The sequence below is a fragment of the Canis lupus genome, chromosome 5 (assembly GCF_003254725.2).
Source record: "Canis lupus dingo isolate Sandy chromosome 5, ASM325472v2, whole genome shotgun sequence".
Lineage (NCBI taxonomy): Eukaryota > Metazoa > Chordata > Mammalia > Carnivora > Canidae > Canis > Canis lupus.
Window position 1 is genome coordinate 15291444 of NC_064247.1, and position 22534 is coordinate 15313977.

General features: G+C 45.5%; 1 protein-coding gene across 1 annotated transcript in view; it reads right to left on the reverse strand.

The window, feature by feature from the left end:
• Window positions 1-20083, reverse strand: part of KMT2A (lysine methyltransferase 2A) — an 88145-nt gene extending 68062 nt beyond the window's left edge. The window contains 2 exon segments of the mRNA XM_049109913.1: window positions 19638-19951; window positions 19954-20083. Of these exon segments, the coding sequence (XP_048965870.1) occupies window positions 19638-19951; window positions 19954-20068 (429 nt within the window). The 5' untranslated portion in view covers window positions 20069-20083.
• Between the last annotated feature and the right edge of the window lie 2451 nt (window positions 20084-22534).

The window sequence follows — 22534 nt, forward strand, 5'->3', positions numbered from 1 at the left end:
AATAAATGGGATGGGGTGCCTGGGTGCTCCAGTCAGTTGGATGTCGGACTCTTGGTTTCAGCTGGGGTCATGATCTCGTGGTTGGTGGGGTTGGCCCCACAGGGGCTCTGCACTGGGTGGGTGGGGAGTCTACTTGAATATATTCTCTCTGCCCCTCCCCACCTCAAGAGCGTGTATTCTGTCAAATAAATAAATAAATCTTCTTTAAAAAAGAATAAAAAAAATAAAAAGAATAGGAGGGCACAATAACGGGTAGAAAATCAGATGCAAGAGTTAGTGAAAGCTGATCTGGTTGGAAAAGAGTAGCCACAGCAGGGCCAAGATAAGAGATCAATGAAGTGTCAGAACCTTCTTAATTCTAGGATGGTCAAGGCTGATACAATGAACTGCTGGGAGCTACCACTGGTGCTCAAATGTAGAAAAGACATAACTCTGAAGTTTACTCTGGAAAAGGTGTACACACACACACACACACACACACACACACACAGAATTAGAGCAGGAAAGAGACTGAATAAAGGGTGACCAGATAGCAGTCTACAGCCATGATTTAAATGTGACTGGCATTTGTTCACTCAGCAAGTATTTACTGAGAACTGTGAGGCACTGTTTTAGACTCTAAAGATATACTGACAAAATTCCTGCCCCATAAGGCTACAATCTAGTGGAGACAGAAAATAAACATATAACAAATAAAGAGACCAAGGCAATAGGATCAATGGGAATTAGCTGTGGGGGTTACTTCCTGTGGTCAGGAAAGGCTTCTCCAAAGTAATGGTTCACCAAGGATTGGCAAGCTATGGGTCACTGGCTAAATCCGGTCTACCACCTGTTTTTGTTCAGTCCATGAGCTAAGAATGGTTTTTAATGTTTTTAAATGGCTGAAAAGAAAAATCAAAGTAGACTATTTCGTACAAATGAAAATTATATAGAACTCAAATTTCAGTGCACATACATAAAGTTTTATTGGAACACCATCATGCTCATCCGTTTATGTATGGTCTATGGCTGCCTGTGTACTACAACAGCTGAAGTGAGTGTTGTAACAGAGACCATCTGGCCCTTTGCAGAAAAAAAACTTGCTGAACCCTGGTTTAGCCTTATATAATGAGAAAAAGACAGACATACAAAGATCTAGGTGGAGCGGTATTCTTGCTTGAAAGCACAAAGCTCCAGAGATAGCAATAAGCATGGCATATATGGCAGACAAAAAGGCCAGTCTGGCTCTGTAGCAGAATGAGTGAAAATGAGAAGAGATGATGCCAGAGAAGTGGAACTGACCAGAGGCCAGAGCATGTATGGTTTTGATGGCCACTGTAAGAAATGTAGATTTATTCTGGCAGTGGGGGGGGGAGGGTGAAGGAAGAGCCACTGATAGATTTAAACAGCGGGAATAATAAGATTTGATTCATTTACACTCGGGAGCATACAGTTGCTGTGTGAAGAACAAACTAGTGCGATAAGAACACAAGCAAGGAGATGACAGAGTAGTCCAGCCAAAGGACTATAATGCAGAAGTCAGGGGTTTGGGTGGTAAAATGAGCAGAAGTTAGATTTAAGGTATTCTGGAGGTAGTGCAGAAAGAATTTGCTGATGGGTTATTTGGGATATGAATAAAAGAGAAAGATCAAAAGTAACTTAAATTTTAGGCCCAAGTGATTTAGGCCAAGTGGGTAAATGGCAGAGTCATCCCAAACACAGAGAAAGGAGAAAATCAAGAGTTTCTAGCTATAAGTGTAAAGACACCCATTAGATATCCAAGTGCTTTAATGCATACCTGTTTTCTTGCCTGGGAATAGTAGCGGCTACTTCAGAGGGTGGTCAGGATTGGGTAAAATAGTCAGTGTAAGGTACTCAGAATACTGCTTAGCCCATAATAAACACTCAATAAATGCTAACTACTCCTATTTTTATTACCCAAATGGAAATGCCAAATAGGTATTTGGTTATACAACCCTGGGACTCCAAGAAATAGAGTTAGAGACAAAGACTTTCTAGTCCTTGGGCATGTAGCCGAGGCCTGGATGAGATCACTTAGGAAGAGGGTGTAGATAGAGAAGGCAGCCAAAAGTAGCCTCCTAAACAACCCCAAGATTCAGAAGAATGAAGCAGAAGACGGAAGCCATACAGAGTACTGAAAATTAATGACCACTGAGTTAAGAAAAGAGCAGGGGAGCATAGTGTTACAGAATCCAAGAAAACATTTCAAGAAGAGAGTGGTCAGCAGATTCAATACTGCCCAGAGGTTTAACAGGGTGAGAACCAAGAATTATTTATTCAATCTGACAAGACTGAGCTTCTTGAAGACTCTGATAAGAGCAGAACCAGGGAATAAAAGCCCAGCTGCATGGCTGAGGAGGAGGAAGAGGTAAGGAAGTGGAGACAGCAATGACACACAGCACTTTCAAGTAGTTTTGCTGTGAGAAGGAACCAAGAACTGGGTAGTCATTGGAGGACAACGTGGGGTCAAGGTTTTTTTTTTTTTTAAGAATTATATTAAGATTGTTAGGGGGTACCTGGCTGGTTCAGTCAGTACAGCATGCAACTCTTGATCTCAGGGTCATAAGTTCAAGTTGGACATAGAGTTTATTTTAAATTAATTAATTTTTAAAATATTTTATTCATTTATTCATGGGGGAGAGAGAGAGAGAGAGAGAGAGAGAGAGAGAGAGAGAGCGCGCGCCAGAGACACAGGCATTGGGAGAAGCAGGCTCCATTCAAGGAGCCCGACATGGGACTCAATCCCGGGACTCCAGGATCACGTCCTGGACTGAAGGCAGGCGCCAAACCGCTGAGCCACCAGGGATCCCCTAAAATTAATTAATTAATTAAAAGTTTAAAAATAATTAAAAAGAAAAGATGGTTTCATATGTTGATGGGACCAATCCAGAGGTGAGAGAAAAACTGCTGATGCAGGAGAGAGGTGATAATTGCAGGAACAACTCCGAGATAGAAGGGATGCAATCCACAGTACAAGAGTGGGACTTCTTTGATTGTAGGAGGTGGCAGGGAAGTGGTAGTGCTTAAGTTCCCTTCTAACAGGAAGGGAAAAACTATTAGGAACTTTGAGAATGTTATTTTTTTAAAGATTTTATTTATCTATTTGAGAGAGAGAGAAAAAAAACGAGGGTGGGGAGATGCAGATTCCCCACTGAGCACGGAGCCTGACTTGGGGCTTGATCCCAGGACCCTGAGATCATCTGAGCTTCTGAGCTAAAGGCAGATGCTTAACTGACTGATCCGCCCAGGTACCTCACTTTGAGAATATTTAAAATATCTTGATCCATATATTACACTTGGTAGAGCTGACTCAAGAATCAGTAAATGAATATTACTCGAACTGCTCTCAAGGACAATTCTGTAAATATTAGTTGTGAGAGCTCCAGTCTTCCAATAACCAATTTCCAAAGTATCTTGCAAAGTATTATGATTTTACTACTTATATTCATGCTATATTTTAAGCAGAGTTCTGTAAAAAAAGTTGTTAGGTAGTAAGTTCCATGAGAGAAGGGACTTACTCAATGCTAGTGCACTAGCATTTGGTCATCTGTCTGTTATATAAAAGGTGTTTTTTGAAAAATAAATTAAAAAAAAAAAAGAAAAACGAATTAGAAGAGAGCTTGTGTGGCACAGCTGGTTAAGCATCCGACTCTTGCTTTCAGCTCAGGTCATGATCTTGGGGTCATGAGATGGAGCTGAGCGAGGGGTCTGCTTCAGATTCTCTCTCCCTCTCCCTCCCCCTCTGCTCCTCCACTTGCTTGCATATGTGTTCTCCGTTTCTCCCACTCTCTAAAATAAAATAAATAAAAGAATTAGAAAAAAAAAAAGAATTAGATTTTCCAGTGTCTCTCTATTTCTTATTATGTAGAGTGCTACATTGATGAATGCTATTTAGGGGGAAGGTGAGACTCCTTGTAAGTACTTTTTCATCATTTGTAATGGAAGAAAATACAGTGATGTTTGTAACTTCATTTCCAAAAAGTGGAATACAACAACGTTGTTGATTCTGTAAGAAGAGAGAAGTATAATATACTCAGGCATAGTCAAATACACAGACATTAAGAGACAAACTTCTTAAGCCAAGATGGTTTCTGAATCCAACTAATCAATAAACCTATGTAGTTACTGAACTAACATCATAGTCTCTTGTTAACAGATTGGCAGGGGTATAGCCAAGGCCAAATTCTCTCTGGTTTTTGGTGGTTAAAGAGAACAGTGGTTATTTAAATATATTAACAGATAGGAGGAGATTTAAACTGTTTTAACTACGATCTCTGCCTGATACTGAGAAATGTTAACGCAAAAAAGTCACCTAGGACTAAAGAGTGCAAAGCCAAATAACACACTCTTCAATAGTAGTTAGTAGATTTTTCACCCACGCAAGAATGAAATTCAGTTTTCAAATATTTGATTCAATTCTACCTAGGAACTGTCACCTGAGAAAATATTACCCACTCTGTCATTCAAGAAAGTAATAGTACCCTTCATCCTCATTCCATGTCAACAAGAGTGAAAAGCAAAGATGCTCAAAACAGCCACTCAAATGGGAAAGGTGAACTCCACCCATCCTGCTTCAGAAAGAAATACTCAGAGTAGCTCAATGGTCTTTAAAAAAAAAAGAAAGAAAGAAAGAGGGCAGCCCGGGTGGCTAGGCGGTTTGGTGCTGCCTTCAGCCCAGGGCCTGATCCTGGAGACCCGGGATCGAGTCCCATGTTGGGCTCCCTGCATGGAGTCTGCTTCTCCCTCTGCCTGTGTCTCTGCCTCTCTCTCTGTCTCTCATGAATAAATAAATAAAATCTTAAAAAAAAAAAAAAAAAGAAAGAAATTAACAGAGAAAGAAATTAAGAAAGAAAGAAATTAAGAAAGAAAAGAAAAGAGGGATCCCTGGGTGGTGCAGCGGTTTGGCACCTGCCTTTGGCCCAGGGCGCGATCCTGGAGACCCGGGATCAAATCCCATGTCGGGCTCCCGGTGCATGGAGCCTGCTTCTCCCTCTGTCTGGGTCTTTGCCTCTCTCTCTCTCTGTGTCTCTCATGAATAAATATTTTTTTAAAAAAAGAAAGGAGAGCAGAGCAGAGGAGAGGAGAGGAGAGGAAAGAAAAGAAAAAAAAAAGAAAAGGAAAAGGAAAAGGAAAAGGAAAAGGAAAAGGAAAAGGAAAAGAAAAGAAAAAGAAAAAGAAAAAGAAAAAGAAAAAGAAAAAGAGAAAGAGAAAAGAAAGGGGGTAGCCCAGGTGGCTCAGCAGTTTAGCATTGCCTTCAGCCCAGGGCCTGATCCTGGAGACCCAGGATCGAGTCCCATGTCAGGCTCCCTGTATGGAGCCTGCTTCTCCCTCTGTCTGTGTCTCTGCCCCTCTCTCTCTCTCTGTGTCTCTCATGAATAAATATTTTTTTAAAAAAAGAAAGGAGAGGAGAGGAGAGGGGAAGGAAGGGGAGGGGAGGGGAGGGGAGAGGGAGAGGAAAGAAAAAAGAAAAGAAAAGAAAGAAAAGAAAAGAAAAGAAAAGAAAAGAAAAGAAAAGAAAGAAAAGAAAAGAGAAGCACAGAAAATGAGGACATTACATCAGATAGTAAGCTATAAGGATTCATGGCAATGCCCCAAATTATTTCATAGGATCTTAAAAAAAAAAACAAACTAGAACAAATCAATAAAGGTATATTTCCACATTCCTATGTTCCAAGTCGGAAGCAGAATAAATAAGCCTGATATACTGCAGAAATTACGTTAATCAGCACCATTCACAAGATTTATTCTTCTCTGTTTAACAGGAAAGTACCACAACACAACCAGATTTGAATAGGCTGGAAAAATTAAGCAAACAAACACCAACAGCGTTTTCAGAGATGGTTCTTTTTATTACAAGAGGTTCTGGTCCCTCATATGCCAACTTTAGGTATTCGACTTCTTTTTGAGTTATATGCTCATTCAATTACAAGCTTCTACTACAAAATTTCAACTTTCTTCATCTAGCTCATTGGTCATATCTTGGTACAAAAGGCAGGGTGCATCTTTCCTTCTGGGAGGATAGACGCACTGCTTAATGACCAAGAGCAACTACAATAACATGAGGTTTTCACAACTTCCTTCTTTCTGAAGGTAAACATGGTTTATCATTCGGTAAAGTCAGTTTTCTTAAGGAGCAACATGAAGATAGATGACAAAGGTAAACATTCTCCTTGGCAAAACAATAAAGCTACCAAGTCAGCCAACATCATTTTGACCTAATATTTTTCTGGAATTAATGTTCAATGTAGAAGTTAGGAAGTTTTGTGTTCTTAGTATCTTGAAAAACCAACTGTGACTCTCCTCTGACTACCACATCGTATTTGGAAGTTTGCCATCACATTCTGAGAAGCCCACGTTATGTGGCATTAACCTATTAAAAAAAAGTCCCTGGTATTTTTCTTTTTATTACTCCAGCTCTACAGTCTCTCAAGTAAAATAAAGAATCCTGACAATTATTCTCTGCTTTCATAATCGTTTGCTTTCCAAATTTAAATCTGTATGACTAGCAATTAAAAGTTCCAGGAAGGGGCACCTGGGTGGCTCAGCAGTTGAGTATTTGCCTTTTGGCTCCGGTTGTCATCCCAGGATCATGGGATCAAGTCCCCCATAGGGCTCCCTGCAGGGAGCCTCCTTCTCTCTCTGCCTATGTCCCTCACTCTCTCTCGTGAATAAATAAAATCTTAAGATAATAATAATAAATCAATAAATAAAAGTTCCAGGAAAAGAGGTGTCTGGGTAGCTCAGTCGGTTAAACGTCCGAACTCTTGATTTTGGCTCAGGTCATGAGATCAAGCCCCACACTGGGATCCATAGGGATTCTCTTTCCCCTCCTCTCTTTCCCTCGACCTCCACCCCTGCTCCGGTTTGCACTCTCTCTCTCTTTAAAATAAAATCTGGGCAGCCCCAGTGGTGCAGCGGTTTAGCGCCGCCTGCAGCCCAGGGCGTGATCCTGGAGACCCTGGATCAAGTCTTATGTCAGGCTCACTGCATGGAGCCTGCTTCTCCCTCTGCCTGTGTCTCTGCCTCTCTCTCTCTGTGTCTCTATGAATAAAAAAATAAAATCTAAATAAATAAATAAAATCTTTAAAAAAAAAAGTTCCAGGAAAAGCATGAATCTCTCACATTTCCAATTCCCAGAGTTTTTTAAGTGACACCCAGTTTTACAATTAGGGACTCCAAACTGTCCTTGACTTTGCCACCACTTGCAGAATTCCTGCAAGGATCCAGCTGCATCTTTGAACTCCAATCATTTAATGAGATTGTCTGGCCAAGCATGGACAGCATTTACCTTATGAAACTTAGAAAATTCATTTTATGTATATAACCTTAAATAAATCTCCTATTACTTCACCTAAAAGAATTTATATATAATTTCAGTATTAAATTCCAAAGTCCTAAAGTGCCAATAACCCATCAAGATTTTGGAACTATAAGTTGGTAGGAAAAAGAGCTGGCTTTAATATCAGCTCTGCCCAGACTCTTGGTAATCTATATGAATAATCCCAATTCACAGTTTTCATTCTGACTGTACAGGAAATGCTTTCTGCAACCCAACATATCTAAAAAGGTTTCATTCTGAGTGATGCAAGTCCTCCACATAGCCTCAAAAGCCAAGGGTCAGAGGCCTTTGTAATCCTCATTCACATGAAGCAAGCTTATATTAGATTGGAAAGGATTTACAAAGCACTTGTTATAATACATCCACAAGCAGTGATAACCTTACCAAGGGCTATTCTGCAGCACATCTCTTTGTAACTGAAAATGAACATAAAAGCTACAAACACTTGTTTGTTTCCTACAGTGAGACCACACCTACTGTTTTCCCTGGTTCCTCTTGATGTTGAGATTTCTCTCTTAGCTCCATTTACTACATTTTTATTCTCCTATAAAACCACGATAATATCGCTTCATAAAGACATTTCTCTGGAGCTTATTACTGAAAGTTAATTATTGCCACAAACTGACAATTCAAGTCAAATACTTAGGGAGCCAGCAGGGCCCCAGGACCCCTGTGGTATATTAAGAAGTTATAAAACATGACCCACACCCTCTGGATCTGAATGAAAATACACTTTTTGATTCCCAGAATGAGAGGGAAGTTTGAGAGGTCATTTTTTTTTTTTATATATATTGGCAGGACCATACTTTAAAATTTCACCTCCAGAAAAGATGATAATGTGCTTCTGGTAACTTTTTCAAAAGAAACAAGTTCTTTACGTAACTACCCATTGCTTCAGTGTAGACCTATTTTCTCTTACTCTTGGAACCGCGCAGCTGGAAAGGAGCTGGTTACCATTCCTAGTAATAGACCCTTTCAGGTCTTTGGAAGAGTTAAGTTGCCTCTTAACCTTTCATTCTCCCAACCTTTCCTCACAGGACTGACTTCCAATCATATAATCATCTTTTGAGTCTCCTCAGAACCGCCTCCAACGTCTCCTCATCCCCTTTAAGTTGAGGAACCTAGAAATGGAAACAACACTCAAGTAAGGGGACGGTCAATGCTGGCGTTATCTATATTAAAAGATGATGGTAACCTGTCATGACCCCTCAACACCACTTGTAACACCCACTCAGTACTGTTACAGAAATGTCCTCTGATGGCTCTCTTATACATTCCTCTGCCACACCTGATTTAGTTTTTTCTTTTTCTTTTTTTTTTTTTTAAGAGATGGGGGCTGTGGGACAGAGGGAAAGGGAGAAGAAAATCCCAAGCAGGCTCCATGCCCAGTGGGGAGCCAACGGGGGACTCAATCTCACGACCCTGAGATCAGGACCTGAGCCAAAATCAAGAGTTGGGTGCTTAACCCAGACACCTCAGTTTAACCGTTTTTTTAAAAAATCACTCAGTTAACCTGCTATTAAGTCTTATACAACATAATAGCTTCTGTAATGCTGTCCTTGCAAATATTCCTAAAAGTTGTATGTGTATCAAATTTTCAATTCAACAGACATTCACTCATCACCTTCTTATATGGAAAGTCACCACTATAAGTAATATAAAACACAAATGGTGACTTAGAAATGGTCCAAGTCTTAAGGAAATCACAGTCTAATGGGGGGAAGACAGACATAATCAAAAGTATTTACACCCAGGGCTCTGGGGTGGCTGAGTCAGTTAAGCATATGACTCTCCATCTCGGCTCAGGTCATGATCTCAGGGTTGTGAGATGGAGCTCCGTGTGGGGCTCCAGGCTGGGCATGGATGGAGCCTGCTTGGGATTCTTGCTCTCCCTCTGCCTCTTCCTGCTCGTATGTGCTCTTTCTCTAAAAATAAACATTTTTTGTAAAATGATTATTTTTTTAAAGTATTTACACCACAAGGTAACCTGGAGTAAATCCTTTTAGGGTAGGTATTATGTACAGTAAGAAAACGAGAAAGGAGAGTTGAGTTTCCACTAGTAGTGGTATCTGTAAAAGCTTCTTGCAAGAGGTGGGATCTGGGGATCGGAGCTGAGCCATGAAAGATGAATGAGCCAGAGGTAGGGCAAGAAGAGAAAGACTCTGAGGCAGAGGAGAGGCATTAGCAAAGGCATAAAGGCAAATACACACAGACTATGCAGAACATCTAATACACTGGTGGTCCAACATGGCTGAAGCATATTAAGGGAGAATGTGTGTTCAGGAGATAATGTTCAAAATGTAGAAATGTAGGCCAGCTAGATTATGAAGGGCTGAGGATTTTAAATCTTATTTTATATTCAGTGAGGAGGCAAAGGGTTTTAGGAATAAAGTGACATAATCAGATCTATATTTAAGAAAACCACTGGCAACACTGTATATGTGAAAAGGAAGGCAGGAAGACCAGTTAAGAGATTATGGTAACAATCCATGCAAAGGTAATGGAAATTTCAAGTAGGATGGTAAAAACAGAACAGGAGGGACAGGTTAAACCCTGCAACAGTATCACGGACAAGCCTCACAAAATGAATGGAGGGGGTGTGGAGAGAAAAGAGGGGAAGATAGTGCCAGAGTCTGAATGAGCTTTCCAAACCCTGAATAAAGGTTTGAATGTGAATTCTAGTTCTGCCATTTACTCACCATGTGACTTCAGGAAAACTACCTAGCATGCCTGTGCCTCAGTTTCTTCATCTATAAATGGTGGGTGTATTCGGTATTTTAGCAAACTTTTTTTAAAAGAGAGATAAAGCAAAACTGAATGCTTCCTCCTTAAGCGTACTACCCTCTACTGATTATTCTTAAACTTTAATCTGTTTGTGACTATTCTACTTGTGGTTCTTTATTTCTCAAGCTAGGTTCCAACCTCCAGGAACTGTAACCTACAACTTAGCATTTCCTCTATAATTAAATTATTAATTGCTTCGCTCTCTGTAGACCAACACTTAACTCTCCCCACGCTGACACTTGAGAGCAAATGTCAACTAGTATAGGTGAATGAGCAGAGGACCCTGAAGGGCCTCAGAATCATTGCAGAGGATCCCCAAGTACTCATACTCACACATAAAAAGGTATGAAGATCAAAAGTAGCAACCCCAACATAGTTGCCTTGGCCTAGTAACTATGCAACTAACTCATGGAGACATCCAATGCCTAGGTGTCCTACCTATTTACTGTCTTCTTTCCTCCCTTTTTGGCCTTATCTCTAATTATGTTCTCATTGGACACCAATGGTATCCACTGTTGCCGAGATGCGTGGCTGGCCATACAATTTGGTTATGCCTAGCTTACTAATGAACTTGACACCCAAGACCCCAGTCAAGAACCTTCTAAAGTCAAGATTACAGCTCTCAGATAGGTATATATGTGTACACATATATGTGCATACATCAGAGTAATAAAACCCAGTTATCTTGATGGAAAAAAAAATACGATTATAGCCCTCATGGCCTTTCACACTCTGAGTCCTAATAATAATTAGGGATTCTTATGTACCAGGCAAATTGCTAAGTACTTTGCATGCATAATTTCAATTAAGCCTCACAATAATTTTATAAAGCTTGATTACTGCTAATTTACAAATGAAGAAACTGAAGCATGGAGAGGTTAAGAAACTTTTCCAAGGTCGTTCAGCTAATAAATGGGGGAGCAAAGATTTGAACCCAGGCAGTCTAAATCCGAGCCTATGGTTTTAACAGCTCTTAATTACTGTGCTATACTATCTCATACTATTACAGATTAGATAATAAGATTCTCGGGATCCCTGGGTGGCGCAGCGGTTTGGCGCCTGCCTTTGGCCCAGGGCGCGATCCTGGAGACCCGGGATCGAATCCCACATCAGGCTCCCGGTGCATGGAGCCTGCTTCTCCCTCTGCCTGTTGTGTCTCTGCCTCTCTCTCTCTCTGTATGACTATCATAAATAAATAAAAAAATGTTTAAAAAAAAAAAAAAAAAAAAAAAAAATAAGATTCTCACCATCCTTTATAAAGATATTTGTATATGCACAAATAAAAAAATCCTAGCCAGAGAGATTACAAAAGGATTTTCTCATTAACTAAGCTTAAAGAGATGTTATCCACATGGTTTTACTACTCACAATTAAAGGCAATAATCTAGGAACAATGTTGTATGTTTGCGTTTGATCTAAAAATTAGTCAATGCTCATGGATGGACAGAAGTTGAATACAGACATGTGTAAATATTTGTTCCTCTGGGTGTAGCTATTTATTGTAGAGATATTTATGATTAACTTCTCCCCAGTTTTCAGAACCAAGATAGTACAAAGGAGAGCTTGCTGAAAAAAAAATGTTCTCCAACAACACACCTCACAAGTAATATTACTCTCCTAATTCAAGACAGAAAGCCACAGTTACTTTGATGCTGTAAAAGGAGAATGAAACAATGATGCTTCAGCAAAGCACAGATTATAAGGGATGGATCTCACTAAAACAGTTCCAATGTAGAGAGGTTCATAGCTCTGGCTGCTGAAAGACATCAAAACATCTACACTCAAGCATTCCAACCAAACACAACAACACAAATGCAAGAAAAGAGATCAAATATGTGAAAGAAATTCCAACTCTGGAGATAAATGCCAGTGGAAGAGATCCACTCCACTGGTAGGACACAAGGCGTCTGCTGCAGTGATAATTAAAGGTAAGTTTTCTGGGGAAATCCCTTCAGCTTATTTGTCAAATAGAAAAACAACTACTCATTTCAAAGGAAGGGGAATTTTCAGAGCCAGAAAACTGCCAACTAACTCTTACATTTCTATCTTTATTTCTTTAAAACTAATGCTCATTAAATATGTCCAACATCTAAAAAGTGAAGCCAAGTTTGGCGTCTAAGAAGTTTTGTGCTAATCCTACAAGGAGACTTGAATCACCACCAACAGCTATACATCACACGACAAAATTTGTCTCGCAAGTGCCTTAGTCTTTAAAAAGCAAGCGCCTGGCAGTAGCTACAGCCTCATGGGTTGGCTTCCCCTGGTGTGTAACCTGACAAGGTACAAAGCTCATTGAAATATTTAACAGTGGTGGTATGGATTTCTTTGGATAGGTCAAGAAAAGCAGCTCGTCCTTTTTAAAAACATAAAGAACCATTTTATGGGATGTCATTCCCTCAGTTCAAGTGTCCGTGCATTTCCTCAGGGCCTTCTCAGAGATCTCATTGATGGGGAAAATGAGAAGGCCAACAAAAGGACCCCTTTTCTCTCCCTGTTCCCAACATAATCTACCTCGGCCACAGGGCCAGTAGCATCCACACTGTCATAAATGCCAGCAATTAGAGAATTAGGCCATAAAACCACCCACTCAGGTATAAGAGCGCAGGCCTCTAGCTTTATTTAATGCATGCCATAAAGATCCTGTACTTCCTTCTTTCAGGCCTTCTTCACAACCAATGAAATGACAACAACAAAAAAGTAGCCCTTTGTCTGCCTGCCTCATACTAATGTGATCAATGAAACCATCTGGGCCCAGGTGAAGGATTTAAGATTCCTTTTTCCTAATAAAGACTGCATTTCCTCTAGCATGCCACAATTAGATCCATTAAAGGATAGCCTGCGTTTTGAGCACTAGTATAATGGAAACTAAAGTGAAATGATATTTTCCAATTATTTTGCCTTCTTCTGAAACTACTCTAGAAGCCTAGCCAATCTCTAAACTTCTCAAGAAATACTGGAGCCTACAAGAGTATTCTCAACTGGGAGCCTGGGTGGCTCAGCGGTTGAGCGCCTGCATTCAGCCCAGGGCATGATCCTGGAGTCCCAGGATCGAGTCCCATATGAGGGTCCCTGCAAAGAGCCTGCTTCTCTCTCTGCCTGTGTATCTGCCTCTCTCTTTCTCTGTGTCCCTCATGAATAAATTTTTAAAAAAATCTTTAAAATATATATATATATATATATATATATTCTGAATTAACAACAATTTCTAGAACCTCTCGAAGTCTTTTCTAATGAAAAAGGTTCACTCAAATCTCAAAGCTAATGTTCATTCAGTCTATGTTTTAAAATCTGATACAATTCAGGAGTAATCAATAATTTCATTTATCTTCACAACCTACCAGTCTACAAAAATCACGAGTCTGTGATTTACTCCATGACAAAACTGTATTTCTCAAGCTTTAAACCAATCTAGGTAAAACCCGAACAAATTCTTCTTAACAGTGAGCTCTTTAGGCTTTCTCTTTCTTCTTTAGTGCCCACAGGGTTAAAAATCTGATTAAAAAGTACAGGTATGTTATGTCAGGCTCATTAGTAATTTAACCTTCCTTAATAATCCCTGAAAATAACATATGCAAACAACGCAAGTACCCATCCCAGCAATCTTGGAATAAATGCCTCCCGAAGTAGTGACAGTCACACAGCTCCCCCTTTTCTCAAAGGTCTATGCCACTGGGCTCTCCACCTTGGCAGAGGAAGAATGGAAAGACAAGATATTCACAAAAGGCCCTACCAAAGGCCTTAAGTTAAGTGCTAGAAGGAAACTGAAGTCCTGTGCCAACACTAGTGGAATGTGGGCAGGCACAAAGAGATCTTAATTAGGAGACCTACAATTAAAACAGTGAGTCTCCCAGAGAGAGAGAGAGGGGCACACTGCAGTGTGTTATGCCTCAGAGCAAGCAAAGCACTGTCACCACCTCCTCTAGCTACAGGGCAAGGAAGGCAATGGGTATGGAGTCTGAATCTGCAGATGCTCTGAGGACAGCTTCAAGGTGGGCAAAGATATGGAAATGAAGTCAAGATAGGATTATTTTCTCTTCTCAACTTCCAATCAGAAGGCAAATCACTACTTTGTGAATGATGGTTTCCCAGAGGAGCACTATGCCTTAAGATAACCAAATGGAAATAAACGATGGGGACATGTCATATGGTTTTCAGTGAGAATAAAGAAAAATTCTGAAGACTACATTTCTGATGCTCAGTATAAACCAGAGTCCTACATCTCACAGCCTTTTAGGAGCTGCTCCCAGCAACACAGGTACTGACTGTCACTTTGAATTTATCAATTCATCGGTGCACAGAATTTTTTTCATTTAAACACTCACACACCTAAAGGAATACAACAACCTAGGCCGAAAATAACTTCCCTTTTGCGGTCAGGAATCCATAACATGGAAAACATGAAACAAACTTAGTCAACCAAGAGGGCCTCGCAACACAAGATAATGATTTGTATTTAAAAATCTGATCTTCGGGACACCTGGGTGGCTTAGCGGTTGAGCGCCTGCCTTTGGCTCAGGGCGTGATCCCGGAGTCCCGGGATCGAGTCCCACATCGGGCTCCCTGCGTGGAGCCTGCCTCTGTCTCTGTTTCTGCCTCTCTCCCCCTGTGTCTCTCATGAATAAATAAATTTTATTTAAAAAATAAATAAAATCGGGATCCCTGGGTGGCGCAGCGGTTTGGCGCCTGCCTTTGGCCCAGGGCGTGATCCCGGAGACCCGGGATCGAATCCCACATCGGGCTCCCGGTGCATGGAGCCTGCTTCTCCCTCTGCCTGTGTCTCTGCCTCTCTCTCTCTCTCTGTGACTATCATAAATAAATAAATAAAAATAAATAAATTAAATAAATAAATAAATAAATAAAATCTTATCTTCATTTTTCTTATAGATTAGTCAACTTCAGCAAAGAACTTTTTCCACATAGTTAAGTCCTTATATTGTGTCCATACACTTAAAGTTGTACTAAGGTGAAATTTCTCTTCCTCAAAGTAGCACTGCTTAAATGGGCAAATGTACAAACTAATGTTAAAAATCACCAAAGAGGCTCACCGACTCTGACTCTATTTTAAATAAACTCAGAATAAAAAGTTCTGCCCTGACCAAAAAAAAAGTATATGATAGAGAACAATCAGAATACTGGCGCAGAAAAAGTTCACGAGCTAACACTTAGCCCAAGTGTTTCATTTTATGGATCAGATACTCAAGGTTAAAAGTGAATTGCCCAAGGTCCCGTAACTGGTCAATGAGAGAGATGAGCACAAGAAGAGCCCGTGTCCACTGATTTCCACTCTGAGGCTTCTTCTATTCCACTTGTGTTCTCTTGCTTCCTTTTCCTTCTGTCAAGCTCAGGATTAGCTATGAAGGCCACGACAAAACAACTCCCCCTCTTGGTACATATGTCCAGTGAACACCCAGAACAAAACAAAAACAAAAATCACAGGTACTCTCTAATCACCTTCTGCCTACAGGAAAACCATCTTTTTTAGGCCCAACCAAGAGTGTGCCTCAGTCTACCTCAACTAAACTGCCATTTCAAATGAAAGCAAATATAGACACTGTTGTCATTCAGTTTCGATTTATGTCTCTTTGAAATGTGTCATGCTGTGATCAAGGTGGAAATTTTGAATTCAACATTTTATGAGGTGGTAAGGAAGGTAAGTAGACTATGAAATTAATAAACAAAGGCTGGTTGCTGATATATAAACGTTTACACTTCTGGAGTTTGTATTAAAAACAGCTCAAATTCTCATCAACAGGCAGGATGCTGTACTGTGTTTATTTAGATGGCAAAGTATAGTGGCATTAACAGTACTGGAGACAATCCTCAGAAAAGTGGACACTTATGGAGGGAAAAGGGGAGATGAAGAAGCACACCTCTGTGATTTCATACTTTGCTCAGTAAAATAAGTAAAACTTAAATTCTACTTCCTGATTGTCAAAAAGCCCAAACAGAGGAGACCAGCAACACCTACATATTTTTTAAAAGAATCCCATGCTAATAGAATTTGGTCATGAAGAACTCTTATATGTAGTTGTTACCCAGAGATGTTCATAACAAGGGAAGTTGGGGACCTGTGTCAGTGAAGGACAAGTCTCCTGTGACTGAAGGAGTTTAAACAGGTAAGTGATCTGAAAGTTCTATTACCTTTCAACCACCTGAACCTACTAGTTCTGTAAGTATTAACTTACATTTTGTTATAGACAAGTTACAGTCATTATTCACTTAGAGCAGACCAGAATTTAAAGAGGGTAGACTCATTTTAGGTCACAAAACCATTTCTTAATGAATCCTGACAAGACTTGATACAGCTCTGTGAGTGAATTCTGAGAAATAATCTTTAGAATTCTCTAAGTGTGTCTGCCCAGGGGAACCCTGAACTTCCCTTTGGGAACCTTATCATTGATTTGTGAGACTCTGTAACAAAATGCTTGGTTTCTACACTGAGAACTACCAGGTCAAAGGATCTAATCACTACTAAGTGATTTAGTCCTAAGCCATACTATGGGTTAGCACTAATCAACGCATACCATCAGCCCATACTAGACTGCCTCCAACTACCACAGAAAAAGCTTACCCAATGGAACAACAGCTCATTCAAACCCAATTCAGAAAAAATACTGAAGTTTAACGTCAGGAGTCAACCACTCTTCTCAGAGTGAAGTATGCTCAGGCCAAAGTTTTAAAGAAAACAACAACAACATAGGAATATAATCTTATTTGAAGTTAACTGCAGTTCCTTCACAGGCTTTAAGGAAGTGTTAGCACCTGATTAAAACTTTAAAGGTGATTTGTCAAAGACCAACAGATAAAATATTCTGGTGCCCAGACATTAGGTCCCTGAATCCAGGTGACTCTCTTTCTAACCAGTCTCTTGAAAAGCTACGATTGGAAGCTGTCAGCATAGAACTTTGCTTTTGAATATGTGATAACAACATTTGGAATGTGAACACTTCGACCCTCGATACAAAATACATAAACATGCTAAAACAAGAAGAAAATACTTCTCAGGATCCCCCTTAAAATAGACTAACTTCTCCTAATAGAGACTTTCTTATTATACTCAAATATACATGGGGCTGAAATTCTACATATAACCAGGCAAGTCTCAATTTCAAAAATAAGCAGGTAAATGAAATGTCAGTAAGTCTTTTTTTTTTTTTTTTTTTTTGCTGCTGTATCTTTTAAAAAAGCAAAATCAACTCACATTTAAGCACCAACTCCATGCAAGTAACCTGAACGGTTCAGTCTTTTTGTCATGTATGAGGCCTTTGGTTCTCCAACTACATGGGATCTGTGTTGTTAGCTTAAAAAATACAGAATTGGCCTTTCAAAAAAAAATAATAATCTACAGCAACCAATAAATAGTCTCAATCAACCCTGCTGACTGCAGCTGCCTTCTGAAGGCTGGGAAAAGGAGGTGGAGAGAGAGCAGAGAGAGGCAGGGAAGAGGGCCGCTGCAGCTAGCTAGCTACATAGCAAGGAACACGCCCCCATCATGTCCTCCTTGCTCTGTCAGAAGGCGGGTTGTTGTCAGTCTCCTGATCAGGCTGCCTTAGATACGATTTTAAAAAGGAGGCAGGAAGACTAACAACTAAAAAATGCCAGCTCCTTGAAAGGAGGGGCCAGGGTCTCTGGGACCTCCTCCCTCCCCTTCTTCCCAGGATCTTTCCGTATATCTAGAGGGGTGCAGGGCACAATAGGGGACAAGGGGTTTGCCCGGGACCAACGGCAGAGCACGCAGGAAACGGCTGGTTGTTATCTTTCCCTTTCTGTTTCAATCAAGAGCACTCCAGAGCAGCAACCCCCTACCACCACCCCCCCTTCGCTTCAGCCCCTAGCAGCTGCTCTTCCTCCTCCTAGCATCCCCCATCTCAGTCTCCCCCCCCCCTCCCCTACAATTCAAACTCCCCCTTCTGCATCCAATGGAAAACAAATGCGCAACGCCACTGGCTGGACCTGAACTCAACTTCCCTTCCCAGGGCAACTTTCCTTTTCGCTGAAGGGGGTTGAATAACGCCCCTCGAGGCATCTCCCATTCCTGCCCCAGTGCTAATGGGGAAGGAGCAAAGCTCTTGTCCCCTTCATCCACCTCGGGTCCCCCCCAGAAGAATCAGAGAGAGAGAGATAACCCTAACTCCTCCTCCTAAGGAATAACTTTGCTTCATAGCCCCCTCTTCCTCCCAACCCAAAGCAACCACCACCACCGGCATAATAAAGTAAAACTGTCCCTCATCTAGCCCTCCTCACCCCAACCCTGCTTCCCGCACCCCTTCCAAGCCCCAGGATTGGCCTAGGAAAAAGGTGGATCAATAGTGAGATGACGGAGAGGAGGAGACGGGCGGGAGGGAGCTAGGGCTGGAGACTGCGTGCTCTCAGGCTCAGTGGGTGGGGTAGGAGAGCAGCTGCTTCCCCTGGGAGGATGCTGCCCAAGTCCCCCCGCAAACACCTCCCCTCGCAGGGGCCCCCTTCCCCAGAGCTGGAGGGAAAGTCAGCCTCCGCTCCAGGGGGAATGGTGGAAAGCTGCTCCTCTCTGAGCCTGGGGGACAGTGGACTATCCTCGTCTCAAAGATGCCACTAAGCCTTCATTCTAAGGGAGGGAGAGGGTGGAGTGAAGGTAGAGTGAGTCCCTGCGCCCAGGAGGCTGGAAACTGTAGCTCGGTTAAGATGGGGGAAAGAGCCTGCTGGCGGTAGGAGGAGGTCCCCGTTATCTCCGGAGCGAGAGCAGGGGAAGGGAGGCAAGGTGGAGAGGAAAGTGGATTTTTCCTGGCGGGGTAGGGGAGGGAGGAGGGAGGATCTATCTGCGTGGGGTGGGGGTGGGGGTGGGGGTGGGGGTGGAGGATGCAGGGTGGAGGTGAAGGAAGGGGGAGTGGCTGCTAGTGCAGGGACCCGGCCCGGGGATGGGGCGAGGAAGGAGGGTTCGTCAGGTTTTCGGAAGCAAAGGTGCTGGAAGGGACATGGGTCCCCCAGGGGTGGGGGAAGAACGTGGCCCCGCGCGAGGCCGTCAGCCGAGGGATGCCCAGGAGGAGAAGTGCCCCAAGAGCCCAACATCTGCCCAGAGAGGGAGGCGGGGATGTGGCGGGATCAGGTCTCTAGGAGGGAGGGAGGGAGGAATCTTGCTCGGATGAGGTAATCTGTGAAAGGGAGGAGGGGTTCAGTCCCGGGATGGGAAACCCCGGCGAGGGGTCTGTGCCAAGGGATTTGGGGCAGGGGCAGGGGCAGGGGCAGGGCCGGGGCCGGGGCCGGGGCCGGGGGCAGGGACCGGGGCGGGGTGGGGGGTGGGGTGGGGGCGGGGGGGGCGGGCAAACGCCCGCGGCCAGATGGGCCCGACCCCGGGGGCTGGGGGCGCCCGGGGGTCCGCACCCCCGGACGGGGGGTCCCGAGCTGGGCGGGCCGTCTGCCCCGGGCCGGGGACCCCGGGAGGGTCCCGGGGTCGGGATGCTCCTCCATCCCGATGGGGGAGGGGAGCGGGTCCGCGGAGGGTCGAGACCCCGGGCCGGGGGGTTCCTCGCCCCCTTACCTCTCCGCTGCCGCCTCCCCCGCCGCTCTCCCCAAACACGGCCCGGAACCGGCGCAGGTTGGTGCCGATGGCGGCCGAGACCTGCAGCGCCGCGTCGAAGCCCGGGCCCACCCGGAGCAGGGCCGGCCCGGAGGAGGCTGAGGACGATGACGAAGACGAAGACGAGGCGGACGACGAGCAGGCTGCCGAGGCGGCGGCCGCTCCCCCTGGAACCCCGGCCCCGCTGCTTCCCGCCGCCGCCGCCGCGGCCGCCACGGCCGGGGGGGAGGGGGGCGCCCCGGGGCCGCCGCCGCCGACCGGGGGCCCGGGGGGAGCAGCAGGGCCGGGACGCGTTGCCGCGGGGCGCCCCCCAGGCCCCGGCGCCCCCCGCCGCCGCCGCCCCCGGTGGTCCCGGGCCGGGCGGGGAAGCGCCACCGACAGCTGTGCGCCATGTTCGCCCCGTGAAGTGAAGCAGCGAGAGGGAGAGGCGACAACACAGGGGGGCGGGGAGGCGGGGGGGGGCGGCGGGCCCCGGAACCTGCCTGAGCCGCGCGGCGCCGCCCGCCCGCCTGCGCCCGCCCGCCGCTATGCAGAGCGCCGGGCCGCGCCCGCCCGCCCCGCAATCTGCATGGCGCGCCCGGGCCTGCGCTCCCGACGCCGGGCCGCCGCTCCGCCAGGCCGAGCCCCGGGCCGCCGCCGCCCGCCCGCCCGCCGCCCCGCAACCTGGATAAGTGCGTGCCCCGCCCTCCGGGAGCGGCCAGGCGGGGGGAGCGGCGGGCGGGGAGGAAGCCCGGGAGCCCGACGCGGCGCGCGGGTTCCGGGGAGGGCGGAGGGGGGCGGGGGCGGGGGCCTCGGGGACGGCGGAGGCGGAGGGCGCCGGCCGCCCGCAGCCTCGGGGCCGCGCCGCCGCTTACACACGTTCCCGGGACGCGCCGGGAACCGAGCCGCCCGGGAGAGCGGCTTCCAGTCTAGCGCGGCTGCCGGGCCGGGGGGCGAGGGAGCCTCCTCTGCCTCGAGGCGCGGATGCGGGATGGGCTAGCCCTCACTCACTGAACGCTTCTGGAATAAAAGAGCCCTTGTTGTACCTGATGCAAAAAACGGAAGCGTCGCCCAGTTTACTCTATGCAAAATAGACAGGCCCTCAATGAACGCGCTTTAAAATTTAAAAAAAAAAAAAAAAAAGGAGAGGGAGAGAGGAGAGGAGCCCCTCCCATTTTCATGCTGGAGCTCCCCTCTCTCGCCCTCTCTCTCTCCAGAATGCGCACGCCGAGTGGCAGGTCTCCCGCCACCTCCTCGCCCGACCGTGCTCTCAGGGCTCAGGAGCCCCTGGCTCTCGTGCCCTTCCGCACAGAGTTGGGTCGTGTTTCTCCAGCCCGGGCACTGGGGCCACGGCGTGCTCCGCTAACGAGGCGGTGTTACAACGAAGCTGAAGCTGGATGGCTAACGGGGCCTGGAGGGAAGAGGCGGGCAAAAGCGCCCCCGCCCCTTCTTCCTCAGTTCTCTGCCTGCCGCTGCATGCAAAGCAGACCCTAATGTATGCATGCGGAGGGAGGGGGGCTCGCGAGCACGTTTCTGATTAAGAGAGGGGGAGGAGAAGAGCGTTGGGCATTATGATACACTGGGTGGAAGGGGCCCGCCGGCGGCGAGCTCTGTGCGCGGGGTTAGTAGGCTGAGGGGGGAGGGGGGAAGGAAGGAGGCGGGGGAGGGCGGGGGATGAATATCCACCCGGTTTACTTTATTGCGGGAAAGAGGGGAGGGCGCCTCGAGCTAGGCGTTAGAAGCCTGCGAGGCTGGGAAAGCGGAGAGGGGAGGGAGGGGATTGTGCCGGGAGAACTTGGGTTGAGGCTGAGGCTGGGGGATCGATACACACAGCCTGCAGGCCCCGGGGCAGCCTCCATCCCCCCAGCCGCGGTGGAGTTCGCTGGAAGGTCACGCAGCCTTCCTGGACTCCCGCACGGGTACAGAGCACGCTGCTTGTAATATTACAGCCTGGGGCGGCGATTTGGGGAAGGAGGGGGAGGGTCGTGGTGAGCAGGTTGCAATCGGCTCTGGCCCTCTGGAGGGTGCACTGCACGCCTCCAGAGAAGGTCCACGGCCTCCTGGTGCTGAAAACCTAACGTCCCTCCGCCGGCGAAACGTTAGTGCCGAGCGAACGACGGGGTGGGGGCTAGAGGCGAGCAGAGAAAGGGAGGAGACGCGGGCAAGCTCCAACTCCCCCAACTCGTCCGGGATCGATCGTCGTTCCAACCGCGCAGGATGGAGCCCAGATGGTTTGCAAAGCGCACACTCACAGCGCACACACAGAACCAGATTCCGTTGTTACATCGCGTGGTTTACTGGGTGCAAAAAAAGGGTGGGAGTAGCGGGAGAGTCTCTTCAGCGGCAGCCCCAGGACTCTGCTAAGGATATAGACACCCCATTGTGGACGGTTTCTCCATTGCAATATATTTGGCGGTAGGCGCTGGGGGTTTTGCTTCAGCGTAGCTGCTCTGATCAGTTACAGATTGGCGACCACGTGGATTCCCTCATGCATCCTGATTTGTTCACTCTCTCACTCTTTCTCGCTTATTTTTCTTTTGTATTTGCCGCCCCCCCCTTCTTTAATATGCATAACGGTCTGCAGAGGTAACAGCAAGGGGACCTAGTGACAGCCTTTACATAACTGTGTCAACAGGATTTCTTCCCGTCCCTCCACCCCTGAGAAAACATAAACTGCCTGGGTTCCCAGTACCCTCAATCCAAGCACACTTCATTTGGCACAGGTGGGAGGTCTGCAGGTTGGGTGGGGGCGGCTGAAAGGAAGCATGTCAGTGAAGATTGTATGAAGTCCCCCCAGACTCAAGCCCCTGGGTAGAAAAACTCCTTGAGAAATCGAGTTTGTCTCTTTGCCTCCAGACTAGTCCAGAAGGAGCCAGAGC